A 13,388-nucleotide genomic window follows, 5' to 3' on the forward strand; every position below is an offset into this window, starting at 1 on the left:
GTAGGGACTACTTGCATTTTATGGTCATTCCGTGCCCATTATCACGTTAGAGGTCTTGAGATGTATTACAGTTGAGACTCCTTTGTAACCATGTTTAATTCCTCAGTTCCCTTGTGTCTTCAGTAAGGACCTTGAGGACTGCCTGAAGTGAGAGCATTCTGGTGACTAGTTGACAATTCAGAAGGACTTTTTGCTTTGCTAATAACAAAAGTGACCAGGGCCATTCTATGTGGAGAGGAAAGAATGACCCTTATACTACTTAGAGGTTGTGTCAATTTGCAGTTGTTAATGTCTTTTGTCCTTTTCATTTGTTAGGTGAGTCTTGTTTTCACAACATGCATTTTTAGAGCACAACATTTTTGTATAACACAGCGATTTTTCAGTTCTTTCCTTCTCACCTGAGAATGCTTTGTGCACATTCACTGCGTCACACCGAGCATCTTTATGTAAAACATCTGAGGGCAGACCTGCTGTAGGTGAAATGGAGATGTTGAGGGACTGGAGATACCACAAACTTCCCTCATGGAGCCAGTCCCTTCCCAAAAGGGTTTCCTGAGTCCCGGGTGCTGCTCAGAACACCGTCCGTAAGGCAGGCATCCAGCTGAAGGAGCACCGAGCTAGAAGTGAGAAGGAAGTCCTGTGCCTGGGTGCGCCTCAGGTGTCATTTCACCTCTCAGCCTGTCTCATCTGAAAATGGTTATAATCTGTTTCCTTCCTGGGGTTACTGGATGGATTAAATGAGGTAATGTAAATGTATAAAAGTAGCACTCATCTCTGAAAACTATCATCCACATCCCAGGCCAGAGAAACTTATAAAAATACACATTATTTCCCCCAAATGAGAAATGACTAATGGCAGTTATTTCTGGACACGCAGAAGGTCAGTGTTTATATGAGGTGGTATCATAATGGCGTGATACATAGTGAGCTGAGGGCTGGAAATGGAAGAGTCAGAGATACAAAATCATGTCCTGACAGAACCACGCCTACTTACCTCTTTATTTATCTTTCTTTCTCTCACCAAGAAAAAATAAGCACCATTTTAAGTTCTTGCTATGGGCCTGACATTTTGCCCAGTGTCCTGTTAAATGCATTATCTCCATAGCTTTCATCACCACCCTGTGTGGTTGTTAGTATCTCACACAGCTCATAAGTGGTATGGCCAGTCAGAACCCACATCTCTTTGACATGTTCTTAATCTCTACATTCTTTTGGTCTCATGTTTTTTTTTTCCCCCACCACCTATAAAAATAAAATGCATGGAACATAATAATTTAGGAATGCCACTTCACTTGTAAATGCCCTGTGTAACTAACTTTTGCATTTTAATTTAAAAAGAAATTTCTGGAAAATCCTAGTTCCACTTATAAGTAAATGATATTGTGAATTTTCCAAGGATCTTCCAAAAAACTTAGCACTGTTTGACTCTGTTCTGTTGTCAACACAACATGCTCTTTTCCCAAGCAGAACAGTTCCAGGATATTTACCATAACGGCAAGTGAGCCATGTGGGTGTTTGAGCCCTTATGAAGCTGATGATGGGCTTTACAGCAGAGCACCTGTGGGCACGGACAGTTTTCAGCCGTGTAAAACTCCGGAATAGGAGTTTGTAAATTTGGCAGGACATAGATGAGGAATCATCTCATCTGTCATCTGTTAGAGTTTGTGAAGATTATTCCTACTCCCTGATTATGTGTATGTATTATTTTACTTGGTAAGTTGTAGTAATTTCTCTTTTTTGAAGGAGGGATGAAAGGAGCTAAATAAATTGTGCTTTAGGGATTTGATTCATTTTGGAGCATTAATGTGTCATGTGCTGTGAAGCCATGGTTCTCTAAAGTTATTCCAGAGTATGGGCGAGGAAGCAAAGGAAATAGCCCAAGGCAGGAAAAACACTGAAGGAAAAGTGAACAGTTGGTTAGTTGCCTTGTGTTGTGAAATTGAAACGCAAGCTCTCCAAACTACTTGCTCATTGTAGACAACATCTTATATAAGAGCCGCACTGGGCAAATACGATGTCCGTCAGCATAAACCAATTGGTTACTTTTATATTGAAAGTGTACACACACTTACATAGAAGATTTCCAAAATGGCACCAGCTAGATTTTAAATTATGGGATAGTTACGAAGGTAAGTATTGACTTACATGCATGTCAACTAGGAAAAGCAACATGATTTAAAAGGGAGTGATTAGAATTAATAAGTGTTGGAACCATGGGTTAGTGGCCACCCTAATGGAACATTAACACCAGTGCAAGTCACCTCCTCTCTGGGCATAATGGCTTTGAAGGGAGATGGAAGAGAATGGCTTTGAAGGGAGAATGGACCAGAGTTTAAACTCTAGCTCTACCTCCTACTGCACACGTGACCTTGGTAGTTTATTTAAACTTTGTGAGCCTCAGTTACCTTCTACATAAAAAAGGAAGGATGATAAAATTAATCTTATGATTAGGAGGATTAAATGAGCTAATGCATTAAAATTCGGCACATTGCTTACCACAGAATAAAGATTCAGTAAGTGTAACCTACTTTATCTGGTTTCAAGGAAATCTGAAGGTTGGGAAACTGAATTTTGGGAAAACTGGATGTCTCCTAAACAAATTTGCATATGTTTATATCTGTTGTTTTTTCTCGTAATGTAAGGTACTCGGCTCATAGTTGTAGGGAAGTCGAGGGTGACAAGAGCGTGTGTGGTACATATGAGTGAGTGAGTGCAGAATTCGCAAGCCTCCTTAATGTTTTGGTGTGCTGTGTGGTTGCTCATAATATGTGTGTGTGCACATATGTGTACACACATGTGTGCCAATATGTACATATGTGTACTTGAACAAGTGTACATAATTACAGTGCATATGTAAATACAAGTAAAGCTAAGTCAAAGACAGTGACATTTCTCAAACTCTGTCATAGGGACTCCTCTTATAGAGCTCTGTGTTGCTTTTACGTGGAGTATCTGTTCCTTTTAGAGAAACTGTTTTTTTCAATTGGACTAAATGGATCTAGGTATATCATAAGTAGCCAAACATCGGGCTCACTTTTATTGAAGCCCAGCCTTACCAAGGTATTGCTGGGAGTAGGTGAGAAAAGGGAAAGATCTTGAAGGGACATCACATTTATTAGCTTGAAACTAATATACCAAAAAGGTGAGTGGCAATTTGTTTCTTAAAGACACGAACTTCTAGAGGAGACTTCTATAACCTCCCTTGAAATTTCAGTCCCTGTGTATGATCTCAGTTTATAAACCTGCTCAATCTCCCATCTTGAGGAGGTGGGCAGGGCAGATCCAATTATTAACATCCCTTAAATTTCCTTAAGTCATCAGCTGTCCATTTTCTAGGTTAATGTCTCACCTCTCTTTTCTACAGCCTTCCTCTCATGTACCACTCACCTCCCGCCCCCCGCCCCCTGCCCCCACCAAGTCCCATGGCCATCCCAGTTGGGTGTGTTCATGCATCTCTGCCCCTACCTCTCCTGTCTTAGTCCCAGGCTTTCCCAGCTCATCCTCCCATGGCCGTTCTCACCAACCTGGCTGTCTTCTTCTCACCCAGTTGTGATGCTGTAGTATAAACATAATGCTATGTTGTTTTTTTATATTTCAAAGTATATCTGGCATATGATGGACTAAAAGGGCCCCAAAACAATAAAAAGTCAGCAAGTCTCATTGATCCAGAGTCTCCACCCTAGCTGTAATGTGGCATAGCAACTGTAGGCATAGCGTATTACTACTGTTACTACTGCTATAATTCCCCTTGAAGAATGTATTCCATCATTAGTTTAATAAATATGGGTGAGCTTTATTCGTTGGATTCTCTTCTGATTGAAGCAGAAGTTGGTAGTGGTAAGTAAGTTGTATGCCTCCATCAGGGTTTCTGATTACTTAATATCAACTACTGTTCAATTGCAAATACGTTGCTTACATCGAATGCTTAGATTTTAGATAAATACTCTTAATCCTGAGCAAAAATTAGCTAGTTTTCCACCTTTACCAGCTCTCCAGCAGTATCTGGCTACATGACTAAGGAAAGAGCCACTGTGGGTCATTTGGTTGCTGAAGTTAAGTCCACAGGTAGTCTATATGGAGGTGAAGGGGGAGCAGTGCGCTCTTACTCATAACTTTAAACTATTAGTAGGGAATTCTAGTTCCTAAGAAATTCTGCTGAACCAACATTCTACTCAGTGATCAGACCAACTTAAGTCTTAGAGTCCTTCAGAAACAACCCAGCTCTGGTCTTCTCTCCTGTCCCAGAACTTGTTGAGAGCTCTTAACTAGTACTTTTTAAATATCAACATGCATATGAATCACTTGACAGTCTCATTAAACTGCATATTCTGCTCGGGTAGATCTGGGGTGGGGTCTTGCACGCTCCCACGTGATGTCAGGGCTGCTGGTCTGTGAACCACACTTTGAGTAGCAAGGTGCTAATCTGTTGATTTTGTCTTATTTGTACATTGGAATCACTGGAGGGCTTTGAAATTACCGATGCGTAGCTCCCACCTCAGAGAATCTGATGTCATTGGTGTGGGGTGTGGGGTAAGCAAGGGGATTTTTAAACACTCTCCAGGTGTTTCTCATGTGTGGTCAAGTTCGACGGCCTCTGCATTAGACATTGCCACCACAGCCCTGGATGTCCCTGTAGCCCCACTTTCCCGTAAAGCCTCACTGTTCTTATCCTGCTCTTTCGGCATCAGACTCACATTGCAGAAAACCCCACCTGACTCTCTACCCCTATCTCAACATCTGATTGTGTCCAGTGGGTCCAGCACTCTTGAGTTAATTAACTCTTCCAGCTGACTATTTCAAACCTTCTCTCCCCTCAGACCTTCACAGCTCCTTCTCAATTCTGCACAACATTCCTTCTCACTGGAGGAAAAAACAAACAAACAAACAAACTGGAAGACTGAGAAAAATTGCTTTATCTTCACACCAAAACCATATTCAGTGCCTTCTTCTTGCACCTCCATTCATGTCCTGGATCTAGGCCCTTGTGCTTAGCCAGTAAATTGACTCTGGAAATGACCTTCTTCGTGCCTGAGTCCCCAGCTCCCCACTCTTCTGGATTATTCTTTATGCCATATTTCATGTTGTAATGGTCCCATCAGCAGAAAAGCTTCTGGAGCCCATTTTCCATTTGCTACTCTCATCCTCTGCCTGTCCTTTCAAGTCGGAGGAATGACCTGCTTGCTAAATTCCTGGTTTATCTTGCTGGGGCCTCTCACGTGTGTCTGAACCAGTTGAGCATTCCTTGTTTCTCAAAGTACTTGCTCCACTTCCCTTCTCTGACTGGGGTCATGGTGCCTCACACCGCTCCACGCACGTGGACCCCCTCCTGCCTCTACGCGTGCTCTCTGTGCTCTCTTCTCTGTATGGCTAGTTCCCTTACCCTGTTCAGGTTCTTAGCCTCAACTGTCACCTCCTGAGAAAGGCCTTCCCTGAACTTTGTTTAAATGAGCCATCGCCACCTGTCCCCATAGCCTTCTGTATCTGTCGACTGATTTTTTTTTCACCACCTGACATACTATATATTTACATGGATTTTTGTCCATTTATTTATCAGGTAGCTCATCCAGAATAGTATTAACCCCATAAGGGTAGGAACTTTGCATATTTGATTCTCTGCTCTCTACGCAGAATTTGAACACATCTGACATCATAGACACTCAGTGAATACATGCTAACAGAATGAGTGTTCCTGAAACCCTTCTCCAGTTCCCCCTGAGAACCCTGAAGCCCTCTGCCCATCCATCATAGAGAAACTTGTCAGTTGTAAATTTGCCCTTCTGATTCATGACTGAGTTTCACTTCATCCCCTGTCACTGATTAGAAGAGTTCACATACCCTCACAGAGCCACTAGCTCTCCCCGCCCTAGTTCACAGCGCTGTGGTCTTCCTCCTTCTGTAACGAATTTGCACATCTTCTGCCTCCGTGCCCAAAGGCGACAAATGCGCTTCCAGTCCCAAAGGAGTAACTGTTCCAAGAGCTTTAGTTCTTCTTGAAAAAAAAAAAAAGTTCCTTATTTCTTTAAAAATACATAATTGCTGCCTCTCCTGAGATATTTTTACGTGGTGTCTCTAGAGGAGGAATTCCAGCTGATGGCCCAGTGCAGGGCAGAGGCCCATAGACAGACAGTCTGGCTCCAATTTATGTTCTGTGCTAACATGGCTAATAGGCGTTAGTATTTTGATACAGAGAAGTGCCATACTTGATCCTGACTTGGTTAAAAACTGGTAACATCTGGCTTAGAATCACACATTTAAGGGCCAAGAGTTATTCATTTTCTTCATCCTCCCTCCCTTGCTCCCTCTCTCTCTGTCTTTTCCCTTCTCTCTCTCTCCCCCTCCCTCTCTTAAAATGTCTTGGGAATAGTTTAAGTATTTTAATAGAGCGGTACACAGAGTAAATTGGCAGAAGTTCAGTTTGCACCATGTTAAACTCTGCTGTAGACACTTGGAACCTACTGGAACTGTTACATATGTATAATATGTATCAGAGCTTCCACAAAACCCTGTTGGTGCCCTTATTATCCCACTTCCCCCCCTCCCCACTCCAAGTTTTCACCGTCACTTCATTTCAGACCCTAAACTCAACACGCACTACAGTTAAACTTAAAAAAGGCAGTAACTCTTGATTCATAAGGTGCCTGTAATTCTACAAATATCTCATGAAAATGAGCAAACATCTCTGTATAAAACTTGGGTTCAATCCAGAAGTATGTTTAACTCTCAAATGCCCGATAAAACCATGGAGTCGCAGGCTTTGGCAGCTCCTTCGCAGCAGTCTGGCCAAGCAGAGGGTACCCACCATTGCAGACCCTTGCTAAGGCCACCTCCACCAACTTGCTGGTCATCTTTCTTGGATTCGTACATCTGTGGGTTCTTTAGCTAGAAAAATGCGGTGCTGTAATCCACTTAGATTTAGCTGTCCCGGTGATTTAGTAAGCTGAGGGGGGAAAAAAACAATATTTGAAAGTAAGCCCTCACTGAACATTCTCTTAGAAACAAGATCACCACTTCTTACCGACATGGTTTTCCTTGGCTTGTGGCATGACTGTCCCGAGCCCATCCGTGCCAAGCCTTTGGCATGGCTGACGCAACACCCCCTTTCAACAGGCCTTGTTCTCTGGAAACCTTAGTAAAATACAGCTAGTTCACACTCCGGCAAACCTCAAACCTCAACTTGCCCAGTTAACAAATGATATTTTGCCAAAATGCTTACTAAGTCCTGGCTCTAAGTAGAGTGTGATGTGGAATCGCCATAGCCTGGAAAACTAGCGAGCAACCCCTTCTAGTGACATGGTGTTGCACGCCCGCGGAGTGCTCAAATACAGTTTTCATCATACCATGCATTATGCTTACTTGTTAGAGAATTCATGTTGGTTTTTTTAAAAGTTGTATTTGCATGCTTATCAGATACACCAAATGCATTTTTCATGGATTTGCCTATCATGGGGAGCATAGTTATGGACTTCAGAAGCGTGGAATCAGTGAAAGTAACAATCAAAGACGAACAGTATGTTTTCTCCCAGCCTCATAAATCTGATTTATAAATGCAAAGAATGTGAGACATGAGTATAAGAAATTCAGTAATTTTATTTAAACCTTAAAAAAAAGAAAAATTGGCACATCATAGAGAAGAATTTAACCAACCGAGTCTCCAGAAGGAAAACCTTTTAAATAGGACGTTTCTGAATCCCCATCTGAAATATATATCTTTAGGGCAGTAATCATCAGAAACATAACGGGGTAGTGTAGAGCTCGGTTTTATTGTCCTGCATCAGTGAACATTCCTCAAAAGCAGAGAGCGTCACTAATGGAATTATATGTTTTCATGCTATAATTACATTTGATTTTTTCCTGATATTTCTATAGACTTTTTGTTCATGGTCCCATGACTAGACAGAGTATTTACAAGTTTTCCATCCTCAGCCTATCCACCCCACCCCAAAAGAGAGAGACAGAGACTAGAAATAGGAATTCCTGAGCAGAAAAAGACAGATGTAGAGTTTGACACAAAATTATTCAGCCTTCAGGGATTTTGTTTCAACAGCAACAAAAACATGAACAACAACAAAAGAAGTAAGGAAAAAAGACTTTCATACTTGAAGGTAACAGCAAGAGATCCTTCTGAGACACAAAATAGGCACTCCCTATTTCTGTCTTTGTTCTTGAATATTTGTTGGAGAAAAATGGAATTTATCTGGTCTTTGGGTATGTCACTGGAAGACAAATGAATCTGGCAGGCAAGTCTGGCCAACTGGAGGACATGGTACCAGGATGCCATCAAGTATGTGAACATGAACATCTGTTTTTGAAAAGAGAGTCTCTGACTATGAAATCCACAGAAATCTCTAAGGAAATGATGCAAGCAATTAGAAAATTGTGTTGACATCCAACATATTGTTACTGCCCTGTCTTCATCTTCTCTCACTTCTCGAGTCGTCGCTTTGCTTCAGCACACCTCAGTGAATTCCTTCTTTCTTAGCACTCCATTCCAATTCTCTAGTATTTAGTCACTATGGAATATGAAGCTGACAGTCACTTCAAATATATTTTCTCTAGGGTTTCCTCCTCAAAGCATTATGGAAGGGAGTCCAGGCAGAAAATTGGTTGTTGTGGTGTAGGAATGGGATGAGGAAGGGCTTCTCCTGCTAAGTGGAATAAGTTCAGGGGTATATACGAACACAGCTTGGCCTGTTGGGTTGCATATCCTTATCATAAATTGAAGTAAAGTTAACATTAATTTCCCCAAGTTTAAATACATATTTTTTTTGAAATGCCGTTTATTAGAACATTGAAAACACAAGTTTGGTTCTCTCTCCTCAAATCCCTACAGTCTGGCTCCTGGCCCAGCCACTCAACCCAAATCACCCTCTGAAGTCTTCCAAAATAACTTCTCAGCCAAAACCAACAGTATCCTTCTAGACTTGTCAGCTTTATTCGAAACCATATTCTTCTCCCTGCTAATACCCGTTCTGGTCTCAAATTCTGAGGCTTTGTCCCTTCCAGGTTTTCTAGTTTCTGTATCTCCAGAGGCGGACCTACTGCAATTCACCTTTAGAGATCATTTCAGCCTCCATCATTTCAAGCACAATGTTTGTGCACGAATTACTTCCTTAGCCCTATCCCTAAACTCTCCCTAGTTTTTAAAGTCTTACACCTCTGATGCCAGGCTTTTCAGCTCTGGTTAATCATGGTAAAGTACCCACCTTGGAGGCACCTGGGTGGCTCAGTCGTTAAGCATCTGCCTTTGGCCCAGGGCGTGATCCCAGGATCCTGGGATCGAGCCTCGCATCAGGCTCCCTGCTCCGCTGGGAAGCCTGCTTCTTCCTCTCTCACTCCCCCCGCTTGCGTCCCTCTCTCGCTGGCTGTCTCTCTCTGTCAAATAAAGAAGTAAAAAATCTTCAAAATTAAAAAAGAAAAGTGCCCACCTTGATCTTGGTTCTCAGCTCATTGCTGCTCGATAATATCTTGGTTTCTGTAGACAAGAATTAAGTCACTTGCCTCCTTACTCTCCCCCTTACATTTATTAAACTTCTAAATGTATGTATTTTCTATTTAGATTACTTTTACTGCATTAATGTTCCTTTAGTTATCCCAACCCTACCCTCTTAATTTCTAGTCAAATGCAGGTTAGACCAAACTAAATGCGTATTCAAATAAATATGGCCTGTTGTTCAAAATGCAATTAATAATTGAGTGGTGGTTTTACAGTGTTCCTGTCCCACCTTCAGATGACATTTTTCTGCTCCCGTCCTACAGATACTAGACGTCCTCCTTTTCTCCCTTTCCTACTTATTATCTGTTATTCTTAAAGGATGTCCTTTCCTCTTCTGTACAAGTCTGCCCCATTCTTCAGTAGCCCATCCAAACATCTTTCTCCAAAGGACTTTCCATGGAGTACGTATACACTGGGTCCTGTGAACTAGCTTGCTTCCTCCTTCCTCCGCACGAACATACAGACGTATGTGGAAGCGTGTTCTAAGTTGTCTTGATGTGTGTATAAATTCCTGTAAATTCACAGATGTCTCTGTAGTTTAGTGTGGCTTAGAGTACCCTTTAGAAAGGCATCTTTTTCACTCATTTGGAAATCTTTTGGATCCTAGGTAAAAATTCATACAGTCTACTCACCCCCACCACTCACAACAATATATACTTAAAATAATCTTAGCAATAAGTGGTTATTGAAATTGTGCTTCATTCTATGTGTATTTTCTTTTCAGGATCCCCCCATGGCTGTAACCCTGGGACTCCGAATGGAGGAAATGATTTTTAATCTTGCTGATACACATTTATTTTTTAATGATTTAGAGGTAAGAATTGAAAAACATAGGAATGGTCGTATCCCAACTATTATAATGCTTCGAAGGTTTCTAATAGGCAGATAACCTCAAGAAATCTGAAAATCAGCTCAAGAGGATAGCAAAGTTTCTGTCAAGGGGAACAATGTATATACAAATATAAACAAACGCTAACTGGCGCTAATGAATTCTGCCTATGTACTGGCACCTGTTTAAAACAAAAGTATCTCAGAAGAGGAGAAGTTTCGCTTTTCTGTCCCATACCGGACAACCCGTCTAGCACCTTTGGAGTCAAGGTTAGCTTTTCCAGGTTACTAACCAGGGGATTATTTAAGTTAAATCACTGGGTACTATTCATGGTGCTGGCATGGGCCATTAAATTTTGTAGATAATCTGAAGCCTAATTTTAGACAACATTATCATTCCTTATGTCCTCTGCATCTGGATAAAACAGTGCTAGAGCTGTTTACATAGCACATCTGACTGGTTGCATTGCATTTTTTTCTTTTGTTCTCATTTATCTTTTCATTTCCAACCTCAAAGGGAAAATAAAAACAACAACAAAATGAAAGAACGCCCCCTCCCTCAATAGTCTCAAGACCGCTGAATAAGTACTGTAATAAGGTATATAACCTGGGTGCTAATGATCTGAGTTCTTAGGCATTCAGATGGTAAAATCTGAAGTAACTGAGTAGCTGGGCACTGAGCAGAAGTACTTCTCAATCAAGTGCAACTGTGGTGAAATATTTTTAAGTGACATATTTACATTTATTTTTTACCTCATGGTTTCACAATGAAATAAAAGTGTTTATAATCGTATTATACATGGAGAGGAAGATTGTTATTGCAGAAATCCCACCTTGTGCAGAACATTGTATATTGGATTTTCTGTTAATTGAATAATAACCTTTAAAATAAATTTATCACACTATTTCTGTAGAGGAGAAACTGTAGGGTCCACGAGCATAAAACTCACGTTAAGGTTACCTGCTAGCTAAGTGGTAAAACTGAGATTTGAAACTCTGGAGTCTCCCTGGCCCCAGAGGACGTATTTCTGCCCCCAGACTATGCTGAAATTAACGGAAGGGTGTGAGAAAGAAAAGCTAAATTAGTCAGTGTCTTAAATAAGTTTTAAAAATTGACAAGGTCTTAAATCCAGTTTCAGCTGCACTTGAGACATAAGAGTAAAAATTCTGTTTTTTAGTATATCCCATAAATGTATGTGCTGGAAATCTGGGTAATATCATTTGTGTGTGTGTGTGTGTGTTTTCTCTGCAGTGAGTCATTGTTTTTACTGGATAATAAAATTACTGTCTGTTTAAAGAGGTTTTATTTGTTTTCTTTAATGGCCAATATGAAAGATCAGTATTCCTCGGCAAGTTTTCCAGTTTTAGATAATAAGAAAAAATAATCACCTCTCTGAAACCTGATTTAAATTAATCCTGCTACTTATTAGTAGTGTAGTATACAGAATGACTTTATATATACATTATAATAGAAAACATATTTTAATCTTTTTGGAACTTGAGTTTTTCTATATAGCAATGACTTTTAGGTTGGTTTTTTTCTGTTGGTTAAAATGGATGAGTCTCATTTTTCTAAAGAAAATTCTAAGATTACTCATCCTTTTAAACTCATAAAAGACCAAAAACAAATTTTTATGTGGTTTTATTCAGGTTTTAGAGTTTTTATTTCATTTCATTATTTTTACTAGAAATAAATGGAATAAATGACCTTTTAGCTTTTTAGTGGTACATTAGAGGCCAGATGGAATAAATTTACCACCAACTTTGAACAGAACAGTAAAGTGAGAAAGTGAAAGTAGCATACGATGAATTTGCAAATACTTTTAGCAAGTTTGACATGAATATTGGCATATCAGAAGCATGTGGTCAGTTATGGTGCTTTAAGAATTTTTATCTTGGATTATATACTATATAAAATATATTTTTAAAATACCCGACAGGATCTCTGGTAAAAATAGTAACTGAGAAAATATTGGTATTGACTTTCTCTTCTGATTATAGTTTTTTAGTTATGTTTTAAAATGTGATAAAAATTCCATTTGACTCAAGCACTACAACTTAGAATCCGGCAATAGCTTATCAGTGAAGTGATTGAGTGTCTGCATATGAATTGACTGAACTGTCATAACAACATGCACGTATGCACATCCGGATGAAGTGTCCAGAGAAACTCAAAGGCTTATTATTGACTTTAGTGAGATAAACAAGCATGAAAACAAATAAAATCTAAACAGTAGCTTTCGAGGTCGTTCAGTGCGGTGACATATACGTCCACGATCCTTCTACGTCTGATTTTGAAAGTCAACTTGACTTTCTCCCCATTTTTCATTTCAGTAAACCTCTTGAAGGCAAAGATTGTCATGGACTGCAGAAGCTATTTCTGCTATTTCTGCTTCTGCTAACAAAGGGGCGAATTCCTCAAGAGAGCAACTCCATCATTAGCCTATTTTTTTTTTTTTTTGGCTTCTGTTTTTAATATCTCAGGGTTCCTTTTCTTAACCCAGAAATCTAATTTGAGACTCAAATCCTTTAGTAGATACTGTAACATATGTAGTAGCAGCTGCTCTCACAGAATTCCTTAAAAGATACAAATTTAAATCCTAATAGACACTTCTCTGCATCCTGCCCAACTGCAGAGAAGGCAGATGCTCACACTACTTCTCCTAAGAAGAGAATGCTCTCTGTTGAAATAAAATGTTATTTCAGTTAGAATAACTTCCAGAAAAGCAGGCACTGGGGAGTTCAGGTTCACCAAAGTGAGAGAAGACTGCTGTGTGGGTTATAACTGGTAAAGATCAGTGACAACTTTATGGTCACCTTGCAAGACAAAATTAACGAATTTAAGATTAACAACGGAATTATTCTAAATGTTCGAGTGCTTATACTGAAATTTGTTGCAGCTAAGCATTACACTGTTTTTAGTATTTCAGGTTTTGGTCAAAAATAATTCTTGCAAAATTCCTCTGAGTGAAAACTAATTGAAGAACAATTATTTAGAATTCTCTAAAAATGTAAGTGATTGAAGTTCAGGTTTCTTTCACTGGACTGTAATCCTCAGGCAGGAGTC

The 13,388-nt window shown here is 40.0% G+C and overlaps 1 protein-coding gene across 13 annotated transcripts in view; it reads left to right on the forward strand.

Moving 5' to 3' along the window:
• EYA4 (EYA transcriptional coactivator and phosphatase 4) overlaps positions 1 to 13,388 on the forward strand; it is a 298,317-nt gene that overhangs the window by 265,927 nt on the left and 19,002 nt on the right. For all 13 annotated transcript variants that reach the window (XM_045805513.2, XM_045805514.2, XM_045805512.2 and 10 more), the window contains one exon: positions 10,218 to 10,307. In XM_045805513.2, coding sequence (XP_045661469.1) covers positions 10,218 to 10,307 — 90 coding nt within the window. The remainder of the gene's footprint in view (positions 1 to 10,217; positions 10,308 to 13,388) is intronic.

Source organism: Ursus americanus, chromosome 11 (genome assembly GCF_024610735.1).
Source record: "Ursus americanus isolate L20-20 chromosome 11, mUrsAme1.1.p, whole genome shotgun sequence".
In the NCBI taxonomy this organism is placed as follows: Eukaryota; Metazoa; Chordata; class Mammalia; order Carnivora; family Ursidae; genus Ursus; species Ursus americanus.